Genomic DNA, 18,232 nt, shown 5'->3' on the forward strand with positions numbered 1-18,232 from the left:
CAATCGTTGTGATTGTTGTATGTATTCACTTGATTTTTTTTCATATTGTTATGATTATATTACCATTTTTAGGTGATGTAGTTAATGCTTAATTTCCTTTTTTAAGATAATTTTGGATTAATTAGCTGTTTTTTTTATAGTTGGCTTTTTTAGCTTTTGTGATTGGGAGGCTTTATCTACTTCACTAGGTCCAGGTTGGAAGTTAAATTGTTTTTTGTTTTTTAAATTATTGTTATTATTATATGTTTAGTAATTTTTTTATTATTGAATTTGTCAACTTACTATAATTAAATAATTAGGTATCCTAAAAATATCTTTAAGTGAGCAACAACTTCTATGTATTAAGCCGAAAATACTGAAATTTAATTGGTGGTCTCTGTCAAGTTTCAAAAAGAAATGTATATACTATAATTTTGAGTCAATTATGGCAACCTCAGTGAGTGTGACTTGTTTTAGTTGTTAAATGTCTCCATGAAGAGCATTGCATTGTTTGGTTTTTACACCATTCTTGTTAAATTTGTTTCGATATATTTTTAAATATACATACGATAAAAATTATATAGTTCATGCTTTGATCCATATACACACGAGTACATAATATGCTCGTGTTTACATGGATCAGCGCATTAATTATGATTAGGTAAGTTGTAACAAACTAAAAGGAGTAGTTTGAAATGGACATAATAATACTCGTGTTTACATGGATCAGCGCATTAATTATGATAAGGTAAGTTGTAACAAACTAAAAGGGATTAGTTTGAAATGGATATTAAATTGATAGGTTTTAGTTTTTACTAGATTGAATTATGAAAAATGGGCTGTTGTTAACGTGGAAAAGATAAGGTAGATTAGATAATTATGATTATTAAGCAAAATAAAAGGATGTGTAAGTTTTATCTTCCAAAGAAGATCCAAGTCAACCCAACAAACTTATTGAAGTTCCATTTTTCTCGTGCCCCATCACCTTTTTTACTACAGTACCGCTTTTAAATCGCACCTTACAAATTAAATGGTTGGATAATGCTAATCCAACGGCCAAATTCAAATTCATATTTTTTTTCTTTATTTGGTACTATAAATGAAGAATTATAAAAAATTAATTTGATACAATTAATTAAATTAATGTAATATTGATGAGATTGGATATCATATCCTCATCATAAAATAAAAAATTAAAAAAAAAATATCAATATGACAAGAACTCCATGAAATGATATTAAAATAACTATCTATTACGGAGTAGAACATAATATTTGCTCTTATTTCAATTTATCTAAACGTACTTATCAATCTATAAGGTAGAACTTATTAATCTTATCTTTATTTTTTATGAACTTATTATTAGCTTATTATTCTAAGGGTGTGTTCAATTTAATTACGGAGTATCACTTATCTGAAATTTATCTTATCATATCTTATTTAAATTTAAATTAATATATACACTTACTAGAACTTATCTAAACTTATTTTAATTGTAGTTTATACTCTATAAATTTTATCAAAACTTTTTTTTGGGAAATTCCCAATGGTAACCCTATATTTTTTTAATTTCTCAATGGTAACTTCCAATTTTCAAAATTATCAAATATAACCCCAAATTAATAATTAATCATTAAATGTGACATTAGTGGGTTAAAAAAAGGGAAATTACAATATTTTCCGTTAAGTTGTGGGTGAATGAGTTATTTTGCTAACCATGGTTAAAAGTTAAATTATCATATATGTATTACTACTACTATATTGACTTACTGCTAGTGCCGCCAACCAATTTCCTGCTATAGACATTCTTCTCTTCGTAAAAAAAAACTAGCAAATTCTCCATTCAAGCTTTTGTGGAAAACGATTGAAAACGAGGGACACAACATATTCAAAGGGTTTTTTTGGGTCTTGGTGTTTTCATTCCAACTTTTTACCTTCAAATTGTTTAGGGCTTCAGATTACAAGTAAGTGCATTCTCTCAATTTTAGGTTAAAGTGTCAAAATTTTTGGTAGAATTCTAGATTGGGTTTGTATAATTTGTGTCAATTTTGCTAAAAATTTATTTGATTAAATATATAGAAATTAGTGGGTGGATTATGACAATAGAAATTGACAGAATTGTGAGAAAATTCTTGTAATTAGCTATTAGTTTTTATTTATAATTTTTATATAGAGTACTCTTTTGGTCAAATTTGTGATCTTACCTGAAAATTGATAACTTGTTGGACCCAATTGAAGAACTAACGATATGTTGGTAATCAATTTACACTGCCTAACCAACTAGTGTAGAGTCATTGACTAATTGCAGTAGAAGACGAGGCTAGATAATATCAGTAAACTTTGACATAAAACAAAAGGTAGTGAATGGCAAATACAATTGAATAGAAAGGGAAAAAAATGTGTTGGCATATGTATTCTCTGATTGATATGTGTAGTGTCTTATATACAAAATAGTCATATGTTTGGAGTAATCAATGGACAAATGGCAAGCTAAATTGTACAAGTATATATTGAATGGATAAATGGCAAGCTAACTAATACAAGTATATATATGATGCAACAGATGCTAATTAGGCTAACAACTAACAAGTAGATTGCAAAAAATTTCTACTTTTTATGTTGCTACTTTAATATATATTGGTTTTCAATCTACTACAGTGAATTGCTACTTTGCTAAAATATTTATTGGGTTTTATTCTTCGTTTCTACAGATAATTTAGCCTAAAATATGGGTGATAATGTAGTTTTGAGGTTTCAATACTCTGGTAAAGACACTGACATCGTTGTGCAAGATGTTGACAAGGTCAATTTAGTTGACCTTATTATCGAGTATTGGGAAATAGCTGAGCGAGAACAAACCCCAATGCCTAAGCATCCTGAGTTTACATACATTCACAAAATGAAACATGTTGAGCTCAAAAATGACATGGCGCTAATGAAGATGTTTGTTGACTTACCTGGGAGAGATTTGATTTACATATGGGTGGGGGAGCTTCAAAAATCAACTCCAATAGTTGAAATTGCACAATCACTTAAAGCTTCAAGAAGAATGAATGCCACTGAAAGTAGTGATCATATTCAACCTCAGCCCACTCTAGACCAATCTAATGAACCTCGCCTCACCAAAAAACAAGAAATTGAAACTTTAAAGCAAGCCGAGGTTACATTTGACATGACTCCTCCTCGCTCTCCTATTAACACAAATGAGTTGATTGTTGATAACATGGAATATTGGAACAACATTGAGATCACTGCAGTTGAGCCTAATAGAGGGAGAGGGAGAGGAAATGGAAAAGTAAGGGGTGGGGGCATGTATGGGGGAAAAGGAAGAGGAAGAGTGACTAGCACACCCATTGTTGAACCCATACCCGACCCTACTCAAGCAGTTCATATAAGAAGAAGTCCTAGAAACCACCCGACCCAAACAAGTAGTGCATTTCAGGTGGGAGAGTCATCAAAATATGTTAAATTTTCACCGTTGCTGAAGAAGAGAATTCCTAGAACTACAGCAAAGAGGAGGGGCTTAATCACTACCACTAATGTGGGGAGAGGGAGTGCTGAACAAGGTAACAATAGAAGGCATGTTGCTTTTGACTTGACAGCTAGCCTTGACACAGCAGCTGAGATGGACTTGGACTTGGATGATATTGAAATATACTCTCCTAGTGGACTTAATGACAATGACAATGAGAGTGCTCTATCAGATGATGATGACGAAGGTGAGGGACAAGATGATTGGCTTATTCCCATGATTCATGATAACTTTGACCCATATGAAGACCCTGTTTGGGAAGATGACTGTGATGACTTGGATAATTATCTCCAAAGGCTTTATAAAAATGGTGAGTTTTACAAAGACGAGGACTTTGGTAAAATTGTTGTTAAACCATGGCAACTTTACACAGACAAACAACACCTCAGAGACGTTGTAAGGAATTATTGCATTCAAAATGGATTATCTGTGATTGTAGAGAAGGCCAGCAACTTTACTTACACTGTGAGGTGTAGTGATGAGAGGTGTCTTTGGAGATTGCATGCATCAAGACTTGTTGATGGTGTGACATGGGCTATTAAGTCAATTCAAGGATCTGAACACACTTGCATGGGCTTAGAAACTAGGAACCCGATGGTGACAACAAAATGGGCCTGCAAAGTGTTGTTAAAAGACATTAGGGCCAACAATGACATTCCAGCCAAGGCCCTTAACGAGCTTCTATGGTCAAGATATAGGGTTCAGATGGCACAAAGTTCGCTTTACAGAATGAGAACTATGGCATTAACTGAGATTCATGGGGGGCATGACGTTTCATATAGTTACTTACCAAATTATTGTGAAGTTATAAAAGAAACTAATCCAAATTCGTTAGCTAACTGTGCTTGGAACCCCCCAAATCACCCTGAAAAGCCTCTTGCATTTACTAGTATCTTCATATGCTTTAAGGCTACATTGGATGGGTTGTTTGCTGGATGTAGGGGCCTAATTGGTGTTGATGGAACATTCTTGAAAGGTAACTATGGAGGTGTGTTGCTCTCAGCTGTGGCACTTGATGGGAATAATGAGATGTTTCCAGTGGCTTGGGCTATAGTGTCAGGAGAAGATGAGGAAACATGGAAATTTTTTGTGTGGCACTTGAAAAACGCTCTACATCAAGGTGATAGAGGTGATGACTGGTGTATAATTTCTGATAGGCACAAGGTAATATTATATACTAATTAATATATTAATTAAATTCTATTAATGAAAATTGTTTATAACTACTTGCTTTTGTTACACTAACTTGTTTTATTATTTGATTTTTTTTTTTAAAAAAAAGGCCATTGAAAAGGCTTGTGCAGAATTATGGCCAAAAGTTGGAAGAAGGTATTGTTGTAAGCATCTAAGTGTTAATTGGAAGAAACCCTACTCAGGACCAAAGATGTTGCAACTATTCTGGTTAGCTTGTGGTGCATATTCAGAATTCACCTTCAAAAAGGCAATGACACAAATTCAGAAGGTTAAACCTGCTGCAAGAATTTGGTTGGCCAATTTAGGTGACCAAGAGAGATGGACAAAGCACAAATTCAATCCAACACTAAAATGTGATGTTAACAAGACAAATTTTGTTGAAAGCTTCAATGCCACTCTTGGGATTGATAGGTGTAGACCTGTTTTAACCTTACTTGAAGGTAAATAATAGTAAAACCATGTATATGTTATTAAAAATTGTAAATTTATTAAACTACTGTTGACTTGATACTTAAAATTGTATGCTTTTGTTTTTGAATTTTGAATAGGTATAAGGAGGGTCACTATAGTTAGGCTGGCTACAAGAAGAGAAATGTGTGAAAAATGGGATAGGCGTGATGTATGTCCAAACATTGTTAAGAGGGTTCAAGTACTTTGTAGTGATTCAAGAACTTGTAGGGCATACTTATCAAGTCAAGGGGAGTATGAAATTGTGGATGGGAAGTCATCTCTTTCGGTGAGTCTTAACAACCACACATGCCTTTGCAATGCTTGACAATTGACTGGAATACCATGCAAGCATGGCATGAGGGCCATATTACATGCAAGTTTGGACCCCTTAAGATTTGTGCACGAGTGGTACTCTGTAAAAAGGTATAAGATGGCATATGCTAATGGTATAAAATCAGTGCCGGATAGAGAGCAGTGGCCTCAAACCGATGTGCTAGTCATTCAACCTCCCGTGATGAAAAGAGGAGTTGGAAGACTAGTGAAAAATAGAAAAAGAGGTGAGGAAGAGCAGAGAAAAGGGAAAAGATCTAAGACTTTACGGTGTGGTAATTGTGGTGATTTTGGCCACAATATTTTGACTTGTCAGGGAGCCCCAACACAAAAGCAAAAAAAGGCACAAAGCAAGAAGAAGAATGCAATGTAGAGCATTGTTGATTGTCCCATTCAATAAGAACATTAGTTTTCATTATACTATTGTGTTAGTTTCCGCTAGTTTATTATTGGACTACTTTTGTGTTTAAGCTTAGATTTAGTTTTAATCTTAATTTAAGTAGTTTAGTTTAAATTATTTATTTAAGGGACTGGACATGTTATATATCACCATTTACATTTTTTTTTTTACTCTTTATTATTATCATATGTCTTACATCATATTCTACTTCGTACTATTATAAGTTGGAGTACTATTTTTTAATATACTAATACAAAATGTATGTAAAAATATGGGGAAGCATGTTTTCCACTTACTCACATAGTACTCCAACTTGATTGATTTTTTTTTTAAAATTTTTTTTTGACGGGAACTTGATTGAAATTCTAAATATACTACAATATTTTTATTTGCCTTTTAGGGGCCTATTGCTAGTTGCTAGTAGCCGCCACTTTTTCTTTCATTTCATGGAGGCAAAGCATAATCAATTATCATGAACGTAAGATAGTTTCTGGTTAGTTGGTCAATTATCATGGAGAAAAATAGATTAACTATAATAATTAACCCAAGGTTAGGACTATTTAACAGAAAAAGGTTCATTAAACATGCATATAACCTACTAATGTCACATTTAATGATTAATTATTAATTTGGGGTTATATTTGATAATTTTGAAAATTGGAAGTTACCATTAAGAAATTAAAAAAGTAGAGGGTTACCGTTGAGAATTTCCTCCTTTTTTTTTACTGAAAAAAGTGACAACAAGGAAAATAGAATGGCCCTATTATCTTATTTTAATCTTATTAGTCTTACACTTATTTTATATGAAAATATATCTGTAAAAAAAAATCTTATATGAAAATATATGTGATGAAATTAGCCTAACACTAATATACGATATACATAGTACATACGGAGTATTTTGGATAATGTAATATATTATAAATTCGTATATTGACTTTTGACTTATACATTGAATAATTGAATAACATAGTCTCCCATGATTTAGGATGAGAATAGCATACTTAAAAGTCTATGCCAATAGAAAGCGATAGCCAAATCAATTAGAAGAGCAAACTTGAAAATAAATAAAGCAATCATTGAATTCAAATCCATATTTTAATCAAAGAACCACAAATAAATTTTACTCACCGTTGCTAGCGAAATCAAATGACATACCCCATTTGGTGGTAGCGTTTGAGATAACGATTAGCGTTTAGTCAAAACACTATTAGAAAAAAAAAAATTGAGAGTGTTTGGCAAGGTAGCGGTTCTAGTAGCGGTTAGCGATAGAGGTATCATTTAGGTAGCTTTTCTCAAACGTTAAAAATAGTACTTCCTCCGTCCCTAAATTAAAAGTATCTTTCTCTTTATGCTAGAAAGAGACTTTGTATTAAGGGACAGAGGGAGTAGCGTTTAGAAGTAGCGGGTAGCGTTTGATAACTTTTTAATTAATATTTTTATGAATTTTGATATATTTTAGTATTGCATCCGCTACTTTTGCCAAACACCTATACTATTAACCGTTACCTTGACAGCTAACCTATACCCACTACTAATTGACAGTTACTTGCTACCTTAATTAACAGCTACCTGTTACTCGACCGATAAAAACTATCCGCTACCACTACTTTTGCCAAACAAGACTTAATTTTTTTATTAGAGATAAGATACACAAATATTTCTCCAGTTGGTCTTAATTAAAAAGATAAGAATGTACATTTTTTTTTTTTACGATGGCAAATGAAATCAACATGATGACAATTAGCATAAAGTCCCTGAAAATTACATAGTTTATCTGAATTCAATCAATATAAAAACGTTAAGAGCAACTACAATACAATCCAATGACAAGCTAATTGTCAAATTAGTTTGTCATGCCACATAAACTTTTAAGCTAATTATCTTTCTAGCTAGTTTGAACACATTTACTATTTAAATTACGAGTATTTATTTATTATATTCATATTAATTACTAATTAATTTTTTTGACAGAAATTACTAATTTGTTTTTAGCATTTTCTTTTTGACAAGTTATTTCAAAAAAAAAAAAAAATGGTTAGTCAAGTTAATTGCATATTTTTTTTTTTTTTTGAACCAAAGTCAAGTTAATTGCATATTCTAGCTCTAATGGTCAAGCTAGTAGCCTAGTACTATGTAGCTCGGATCTACAAGTCCCTAGCTAATATAGCTATAATCATTGGAATTGCTCTAATTAAGGAGCTTTAAAAATTATTACTTGTAGCATTCCTCATAATAAATTTTGTTACCATTTAATTAAAATAATCATTTAAGTAGTATCTATCAATTATTTAAAAATATACGTAGTATATATTATAAGAAAATATATCTAGTACTCCCTTAATCAGATCACTGGGGGTGAGCATAACAGGGTACCCTGTAAAAATTCCAGGAACCGGAACCTGTTGCAACAGGTTCCTCAAAATGGGAACCGGAACAAAATTGGAAACCAGACAATTCAGGGTACCTTGTATTATAATATAATCACTAACTTTTTCACGGATTTTTTAATAAAAAAACTGCTTGGTCACTAATTTATAATGTTTGCAACTTGCAAATAAGACAAACTAATAGTAGTTGTCTAACAAATTTAATATATATATATATATTTATAATTGTAATTTTGATATTTATTATTTAAAAATTGAGTAAGAATTATTGTATAATATGAATATAAGTGATACTTTTATCAGGTACAGGGTACTCTACAGGTTCCGGTTCCAAAAAATTAAGAACCTGAACCGGAACATGTTACAACAGGTTCTCCAGTTTGCTACCCGGAATCGGAACCTCTTGTACAGGTTACCCTGATTTTTTGCTCACCCCTAATAATCACCATGCACAATATCAAAAGTGGAACATATACGCCGTAATGAAAAACCTTTGATTGTCATTTCCTCCTAATGGGCCTATATACGAAGGTTCAGAAATGTATAAGTTGTTAATTGTGACGCCTTTTGTGGCTCATTCAAACTTATACGAAGTATAAAAAGTTTTTTTTTTTTTTTTTTAATATTTTTATTTTGGTGAAAGTGAGATAGTATTTTATCTGTGCATGGTGCACCCCATACAATTAAAAAATGGCGGAAAAAAAATATTAGTGTTTTAAAAGGAACATACTAGTTTCTGAAAACGAACATACATGTATTTGACAAAAGAAATATATTTGTGTTTGATAAAAAACATGACATTACCTATTTAAAAGAAAAAGGAACATGACATTACAAAGAATATAAAGTCTATACAAAAAAAACATGATAATACATTAAAGATTTTTTTTTTTCATGGTTACTCAGGTTGTTGAATTTAACTTGTTTTTTATGCACATACATCAAAGAACCTATTATATACTGTAAAGAACAAATAGTTCAAACTCAAAGAACATAATGATTTATGATCAAACGCAAAAGGCATATTATGCTCGCATTCTTTATAAATGTCTATAATATTATTTTTTTCGCCCATTTCTTTGAAATATACATAATATTCTTTCCGGGTGCACCATGCGGGTGTGCCATAAAAATTTCAAAACTGAGATAATTTGCTTCAAAAAAAACTTTCTAGGGCAACCTTAGTTTTTAAATAACTAAATATCAGGGGATTCATTATACTACTCCAGTCCAAATTACTTGCAACTTTGGGGTATTATTTGTGAGATATAAAATATTCCAAAGTTGCGAGTAATTTGGACCGGAGGTAGTATAAATCAATGCTAAATTTCATGCAGCACAAATTCTTGGATATTACTCAATTTAGTGGTTGATAATTTGACATTTAGTGAATGAAGTTCCCAATCGAATATTGGTGAAGAATAAAACCTTTTTGTTGTGCTATGAAAAGTTGTCAAAGGGCAGAGGTGGTGGCTGTGCATGGTGTACAAGGGATGACTGGGTGGTGGACTAGTCATAGACGCATGGTTTCACTGAAGTGTTAGACCACGCCTTTGCTAATTGTTGTTCATTAAAGGTTATGCGTGGGGTTATATTGGCTCCGTCGTCTCATCAAACTTGTTATGAGTCCTACTCGTTTAATATTGATTGATACCTTATTGTCTTAGCCTTTTTTTAAGTTTGTAGCACCCAAGTAGTATATCAAACACTCGCTAGTATCAACTCCAAGACAATCAACTAAGAACAACAATCTCAATTGACCACAAATTAGTAAGCGAACAATTCGCCACGTAAACCAAACCATATGAACAACAAGAACAAGAACAAGATGGAAGTGACAAAAGCACAAATGCACAATGATACACTATATATACGTGGAAAATCCTTTCAATGTAAAAAGTAAAAGCCACGAGACTTATGAGAAGTACACTCTTCTCATCTTGTTATGATGATATTATTGTGGACAAAATAAACTCAAGTCAGTCTACAAAGGTTTTACATCCCACAACAAGTACACACGTAACACATTAATTATAAACTACTACTCCTTAGAAGAAGAAAAAGTGAAGTACATCACCAAAATGCAGGTTTTAGAATAGAAAACATGGAAAATGAAGAAGCTTCTCAAACACCCTTTTTCCTCTAGGTTTTGATTTTCTTATTCTTAATTAGAAATATTTTTTTTTTTGGTGAAAGAAATATTAAAACAATAAGAACAATTACGATTCTCCATCATCTACTAGCCCCTTCAATTGTGACTTTTAACATTATCGTCTCACTTAGGCGCACATATATATTGCCTCAATTGAACTTTATCCTTCTGTATGTTATAACTTTTTTTTCTTATTATATTCACATTGCACGATCATATCTTATGATTTTATCAACGAGTGGACAAGGTTTCATCCTATAATCCGATGTCAAAACATTCAAATTATTACTCCTCACATTCACACCTTGATTGGAAATTTGGATAGAACAAAAAATAGCACGAGTGGAAATTATAATTACCAAGTAATTGTAAGCTACAATACAACAGCTGACTTCATCAACAACCTCCACAACTCTCACGCCTGCTTTTTCTTTTATCAATTAAAAAAACCATAACTATCACGTTTCTAAAAATAAAACAAAATCTTACTATTATTTTAATCCAAAAATTCACCATTTTCTCTGTAATTTCCCCCTTCTTCTCTCCTTCAACCTCTTCATTCTCTTGCCTTTTCTCTCTCTCTCTTCTTTCTCTCTCTACCCTTTTCACTCCTAAGCTAGGGAGGGCTACAATACCAGGTACTCCTTTTCTTTTCTTTTTTTTTTACAAAAAAAAAAAAAAAAAAAAAATATTAATCATTCTATATTCTGTTTATATATGCTATTTTTTCTGGGGTTTTTGATATCCTTGAATCTGAGTACATTTCATTGAGGTTTTTGACCTTATGGGTTTTGATTAATAGTGATTAAATTGAAGTGGGGTTCTTTTTTTTCTGGATGTTTGCTTTAATTTGTGTTTGATTTGTGTTTTTGAAGCATGGTTTATTGCTGGGTAGATCGGATTATCTTATTTGGTTTGTTAATTGGTTATGATTGATTGGATTGTTAAAGTTTTCCTCATTATTATAGTGTTGAAATCTGTGTGATTTAGGTCCTAATTATCTTTGTTTTCCCAAAAGTTTCTATTTTTTATAATTTATGTTTTGGGTTTTTAGCTGTTTTAGCTTGTGGTTTATGGAGTTATTGCTAGTCATGTGTTCTAGTATCTCTTAGGCATTAAGGTCTAATTGGTATGGTCTGTATGCTAGAAAGTCAAAAGCTTGGTTTCCCAAAATCTATGTGTAAGAGGGTTTCAATTAGTGGAAAACCTGTTTGGATCTTCTAACACTATAACTGGTTGCTAGTTTATAGCAGTACTGCTTATCGCCAAATGCTAACTGAGTTACTCGGTAAATGTATGATTTGGTTGCGTATATTACGAAGATTTCTAGCTGAATGGATTTGATTCTTGAGTTTTAACTGACCTTTCATTTTAGTCTCTGGATTCTATGTATGTTTTTGCCAACATTGAATAGAGTGATAGTTGATGAAGGATCTTTAATCAAAAGTTTAAATATTGTACCAAATGGTTTTGTATAGGTTTCTGATGTACTGTTGGCTATAATTCCGTTACAGTCAGTTCATCACTATTTGCTGAAACACTTATGAGATTGATGTAATTGCTGCTAGGCTTGTATAAGAGTTAAGGAATTGAGAAGCTGTGATATATTCTTTAATTGAGGAGTATCTCTCTCTTTTTGCCCTTTGCTCCACTCTCTTGAGAAACAAAGCCCCTTCTTACTTAGATGTTTGGATATAGCTGAAGGGAACCACAAATAAGATTTGCGTAAAGCTACCATTAAAAACGTCCATTAGCCCCTTCAATAGTTAATTGTCACTGTGCTGTTCTTTTATCACAACCTGGTAGAGCTGTAAACTTGTTCTCGACTTGGTAGCAGACAATCACAAAATGTTAAGAGTGTTAGACAATGTTGCTTGCAGCTTTTTTCTATTGTGTCTGTTGTTCTATTTGATGAGGAGAGAATGGGTTTAGAAATTAGAATGCATTCATGTTGTTCACATCTCATTAATTTGTTGCTAGATTTTCTGCCTGGTAAAAATTTGTCCTTGTCATTTTATCTGTAAACTCTGATTACTTTCCTCGCTGAGTGTAAACGTATCTTTAGTATTGCATGGTTAAATGATGTTAAATTAGAAAGGGGTGGATAGGATCATAGGAGCTAAAATGACTTATATTTGATGCTGTAGGTCTCCTAGCATGGATGATGATAAAGGGCTTGAACTCAGCTTGGGATTAGCATGTGGTGGTTCATCTTCCACATCAAAGGATAGGAGCAGTAACTCAGCTGATGCTAAAACTGATCCAGATGAAAGAACCAATAAAATTCTAAATGATTTCAAAAATTTCCTAAGTGCTGTTCCACAATCATTTCCCAGAAATGATGCTGTGAAACCTCAAGAGCACTTCTTTAGTAATTTGCAGCAAAATGGTAATGGTGAAAATGTCTCCGGTGATGAACCTAGAGTCGGTGATAAACGTAAAAGTACGTTTGAGGAGATGAATGACCAGAAGAAACAAGAGACAGATTCTCGTAATTCTGGCATACATGATAAAGACAAAATGTCTCACATATCAATTACGACTGATGAGGGATCGACCGCAGATAATGAAGATGTGGCAGAATCTGAAGCTGAGGGTTCAACATCCAGATTGGCCTCTCACCATGAAGATGGATCTAGAACACCTGGAGGAAGTGGTAGCTCTTCTCAGGCTCCTAAGGAACTTTGTGGAAAACCAAATAACAGTGCTCCTTTTACTGTGCAGGCAATGAATAACATGAATGTTCCTTACTCTATAACCATCAAAGAGCCTCCTTCAGCTAGTGCTCCAAGTACACCAAGTTACCCACTACCAGGAATGATGCAGGGCATCACTTCTGCAAATGGAGAGCGGCCTAGGCTACACGCTACAGCTCTAGGGAGTTTGTCAATGTCATTTGGATACTCTCCTGTCCAGCTTCCAGTGTTGGACAATAAGGATAGCCCTTGGAGAATGTCTACTCAGCCACAATCCATCCCTGCAACTTATGCTGGAATATCTATATCAACTTCAGGTAAAAAGGATATATATCATCATTAATCCCAGTATGAGCTCAATCTTTACTTCGTGTTGATTGTGTTTCAGTTTTCTTGTACTGTATGATTATGTTTTTTTAAGATGCCATCTCATATCAATCGAAGACTGCATGCAATGGCTTGTTAGTGACTAATGGTGTTGATAGCTGGCTATCAATATAGTTTATGTCCTTTTGAAGATCCTAAAATTTGTTCCTCTATATGCTTTATATGTGTGATTATGAGCTTAGTGTCAGGTGCGGCATGATACTTCAATGAGCAAAGCTAAACTTACAAAAGGCTCCCGTGTAGGCTTAAAGTTAAATTCATATTCCTTAAATTAAATTGAAGGGGATAGCTGAGCTATTGACTTAGGAAAAATAATTTACATTTTACGGAATGCTCATAAGGATCCTAACTATAAGAATACTGTGATCTGAAGAAATATAATCTTAGTTGTTACTCTTTAACCTGATCTCAGATAGGGTTGTGCTCCAACTCTGCCAAGTCAGTCCTGAATTTTTCGAGCTTGAGTTTGGGTCAGTCAATTTGAGCTGTGCAAAGCCGAGCTACCCTAAGCTCAATATCAGCTTGTTCTGTTATCAAAAGTTAAACATCCCGTAGTGGTTACCAAACATCAAGCTTTAAACTGGATTGCTTATGTGAAAAATGATGTTGTGGGTTATAATTAATTAAATAGCTCTTCTCAATTCCTCATGGTTTAGGAACTGCTTACTGTAATTTCTTTCAACTTCATTGTTGACTAGTCTCCTTATTTTTAATGTAATATCCTCCATTATTATACAGTTCCAATGCAAGCTATCAACAACTCATCTGAATCTGTACGGCTTGATGTGCACCCTTCAGAGCAGCCAAAAGGCCAACCTCTACTAGTAGCTGAGGAAGGTTCCTCTTCTCAGGTTGAAGGTGATGCAAAGGGACGAGGAAGCAGCTTTCCATCCGAGTATCCAGCCATAAGGCCTGGAATTGCCTCCGAGATGAACTTTGGTGGATCCGGTTCCTTTCCGAATCTACCTTGGGTATCTACAACAAGTCCAGGACCAAATGGTAAGACGATTTCGGGTGTCACGTATAAGTACAATACCACCCAGATAAAGATAGTATGTGCCTGCCATGGAGTCCATATGTCTCCTGAAGAATTTGTACGGCATGCTACAGAGGAGGAACAAACTCCTGTCACCACCCCCAACTTAACATCCCTACGAAACACCAATCCCACAACTTCTGCGAAATCCTGAATGTTTGTATCTGAAGTAATGGATAGAGAAAAGAGTAGGAGTGCAATTTTCGTGAAGGTATGTAAAATCTCCATAGCTCCTAATAGAGATAATTTATGCGCTGCCATAGCAATTCATATTAACAGCTGGGTAATTCATCAACACATTTTTTGGAAACAGTCTTCTCTGCTAGTCGATATCTGTGAGAGATAAAACTTTGTACATCTAAGTCTCCTCATCTGACATGAGAAGCAACTATTGTTTATCAGGGTAGGTTGAATCTAGGAAGCAGCGTTGTTACAATGTCGGATAGTACTGAGTATGGTCTTAGCATTCACTTCTGTAAATTCTGTAAGGCTAAGCTAGCTGCTTGTGAAAATACTAAGTATGAAAATCTTGAGCTAGTTTGGATATTGTTTTTCCTCCTAGATCCATGTAATAATATTGTTGTATGTTGTAGCAGTTTTCTGCAAGGATCTGTAAACCATCTACTAATAAATGTCAGTTTTAGCTGTTTTGTTGCTACCAGTGTAAAATTCAGATCTGTTTTATTGACAGTTTTCGCTCAAAAAACCAGAGATATCTTAATAGAAGTATCAATATGTTACAGTAGTACATGACTGAGTTTTGAGTCTATTCAGAGCGTTCCCTGCGCCTTTAGCTTTGTAATGTCTTAAGTTATCCACGAATTGGCGGCATGCATGTGTGTTATTGTACTTAGCTCCATCCGTATTATTGCCCGATCCTAAACAATGTATTACATTTTGATCGTCGTAATTCTCCTTAATACCATCCAAAAATACAACACCCCCTCCCCCCCCCCCCCCCCAAAAAAAAAAAAAAAAAAAAAAAAAAAAAAAACAAAAGTCGTGTTTAAATTTGAATGTAACGAAACTAGCTCATAATAAAAACCGATACCAATATAAAGTAGCGATAGAAAGAATCGTTGTGGAAATGTGGATTGACAATGCTCATAATTTGATGAACAACACACACAACAGGCATTCTTTTGTGCATATGCTTAATCTAGAAATCCAAGCTGTAAGAAATAATAATTCACATTTCACATTACAAGATATCCGGCAACAATTCTTGAAGAGTAGCACATGGAAATGATAAACATAGTGTTAACGTTAAACCACAATATGTAATAATTTACTAATGGCAAACACTGAGAGTCGCCTTATGATAGGCCACATGTTCTAATCCTTCCTTTTTAAAATTATAAACTATAATGTCTTTGTGGCTTATTCGGATAATCCAGTTCATATTACAGTATTATTTTACTATCTAAAAACTAAAAATGTATTAAAAAAATAATTTAATAAAAACAGGAATATGCTGAATAAGTTGTCAACACGTACAAAACATATGATATCATTAGTTTTAGGTAAATTATTAAATAAATTAGGGCAGTTAGTTTATGACTTCAATACTTCATATCCGCTAAATTTTTATTACAAAAATAATCAAGTCAGCTGCCTCCATTTCATGAGTTGGCTCTCAAATTATATATTTATTCCCAATATAATTAGCACAAGTGCAGCCTCTACCTCTAATATGTTTCCCCACTAAACTCTATTAATTAATTAATTAATTAATTAATTAATTAATTAACATCTTATTATAAAATTAATCATATAATTGTAATAACCTAAGAGACAGAACAACTAACCATACTCATCTTCATGTAAAAAGGTCAGCATCTCTTTAGATAAAGGAACCAACCCAGAAAAGTGACAAATAATATATTCAAAGGAGAAAATTAAGGAGATAATTATCACATAAATTTAATTAATTATACTTTATATAGTATCTATAAATATATATTAGAAAGACTTTCTTGCACTCAAACTAAATTCTTCCCATTTTTTTTCCTACAATACAATGCTTTCCTACATAACAAGTACATGAACAAGTAATCTTGTTTGTTCATCACATATTTCTCCTTTTGTACTAGCCTATAGCCCGAAAAATAAACTATAACCATGATTTTCCCTCTTATGATCGCGTTAATTAGCACGCGATTAGTTAATGCTCAAGACATTGATCAACACACCTCTACCTCTTCAAATTTCCAACCAAGCCTATTTGTGGTAATAGGAGTACTTTCCTTCATGTTTGCCTTAACACTAATCTTACTGATTTACGCGAAATTCTTCCATAGTCCACCCTCCGCAATCCATAGTATAAGTCACAACGGAAACACTCAACAAGGCGGTATGTTTGGTACCAATACAAGGTTCTCAGGGATTGATAGAGCAGTGGTGAATTCCCTTCCTTTCTTTAGGTTCGCGTCTCTTAAAGGATCGAAACAAGGCCTACAATGCGCTGTCTGCCTAGCAGAATTCGAAGAGGTTGAGATCTTAAGACTATTACCTAAATGTAAACATGGGTTTCACATAGAGTGTGTAGACTTGTGGCTTGAGCATCACTCAACATGCCCTTTATGTAGGCAAAGAGTAACAGTTGATGATCTTACGATGTTTACACACTCGTCTAGGATGATGAGCATGAGGTTCATTATTGCAGGGCAGAACAAGCCTGCAGAGGTTGATGCAGGGGAGGCTTCATCAAGTTTCGAGCTTTTTTTAGAGCGCGAAACTGATGGGCAAAGCTCGGGTTCAATGTTTAGTATAGGAGGAAGTTTTAGGAGAATTCATAGTGCAAGAAAAGAAGAAGAAGAAGAAATGAGTTTAAAATTAGAACAAGAAAGTAATAAAGAAAATATTTGTCTAGGAAAAGTTTTGCATAGACTAAATCATCAGATTGTTGTATCAGATGTTGTGTTCAAGAATCGTTGGAGTGATGTTAGCTCTTCAGATTTGATGTTCTTAAACTCAGAAATGCTCGGCGTAATGACAAGCAATAGGTTTTCTGAATCCAACTTGTTGAGCTATCATAGTGGTGAACATGATCAAGAAATGGACAAGAAATGGAAATCTGATCATAAACTTAGTCAACTTCAAAGGTCTAATTCGAATCCTGGATCGAAAAACGACATGGGTTTCGAGCATTTAAGTGACACGAACATGAATTTGAATCCTCCTCGACGAAGCAGTTTGATCCCAGCTGATAAGAGGGCAATGTCAGAGATCACTGCATTTTCGAGGTTTAAAGATTTGATGAGCATGAAGAATAAGCTAAGACAATGCTTAGCAAATTCAGAGATTAACAATAATTATAATAGTGATAATGATGATGATTATGTTAGGGAAGATGTAATTAATAGGAGAAAAAAATGGTTTCCAATTGCTAAAAGAACAGTTCAATGGTTTGCTAATAGAGAAAAAAACAGGTCTCAGCTACAGCACTTTCAGGATAGTCAGACATTGGATGTATAGTTTTTTTTTTTTTTTTTTTTTTGGATTTTTTTTTAATCCAAATTATAAAATAGAGATAGTTTTTTTATTTTTATTTATTTATTTTTTTTATTATTAAAAGAAATACGTACACTTTTTGACCTTTTGTCATATCAGAATACTCTTCTCTTTACATTAAGTGTCCTTTAGTTCCTTTATTTATAATAATAACATCTATTAGACTACTACAT

At 33.3% G+C, this 18,232-nt stretch overlaps 1 protein-coding gene and 1 pseudogene across 1 annotated transcript; both read left to right on the plus strand.

Annotated features, from left to right (window-relative positions):
- The first annotated feature begins 10,893 nt into the window (after positions 1 to 10,893).
- LOC145634247 (ninja-family protein mc410-like) lies at positions 10,894 to 15,202 on the plus strand. The gene is made up of 3 exons (XM_081685670.1): positions 10,894 to 11,065; positions 12,575 to 13,440; positions 14,249 to 15,202. The coding sequence occupies exons 2-3, from the start codon at positions 12,585 to 12,587 to the stop codon at positions 14,698 to 14,700; spliced, it is 1,308 nt and encodes a 435-aa protein (XP_081541796.1). The 5' UTR covers positions 10,894 to 11,065; positions 12,575 to 12,584; the 3' UTR covers positions 14,701 to 15,202.
- Positions 15,203 to 16,608: 1,406 nt separating this feature from the next.
- On the plus strand, positions 16,609 to 18,232 carry LOC145634248 (putative RING-H2 finger protein ATL12 pseudogene; annotated as a pseudogene).

Source organism: Chenopodium album, chromosome 6, assembly GCF_948465745.1.
Source record: "Chenopodium album chromosome 6, dcCheAlbu1.1, whole genome shotgun sequence".
Taxonomy (NCBI): Eukaryota; Viridiplantae; Streptophyta; class Magnoliopsida; order Caryophyllales; family Amaranthaceae; genus Chenopodium; species Chenopodium album.

Coding starts and splice junctions, on each gene's coding strand:
- LOC145634247 (XM_081685670.1), top strand. CDS start 12,585: ATGGATGATGATAAAGGGCTTGAACTCAGCTTGGGATTAGCATGTGGT. Junction 13,441..14,248: donor AATATCTATATCAACTTCAG/GTAAAAAGGATA, acceptor ATTATTATACAG/TTCCAATGCAAGCTATCAAC.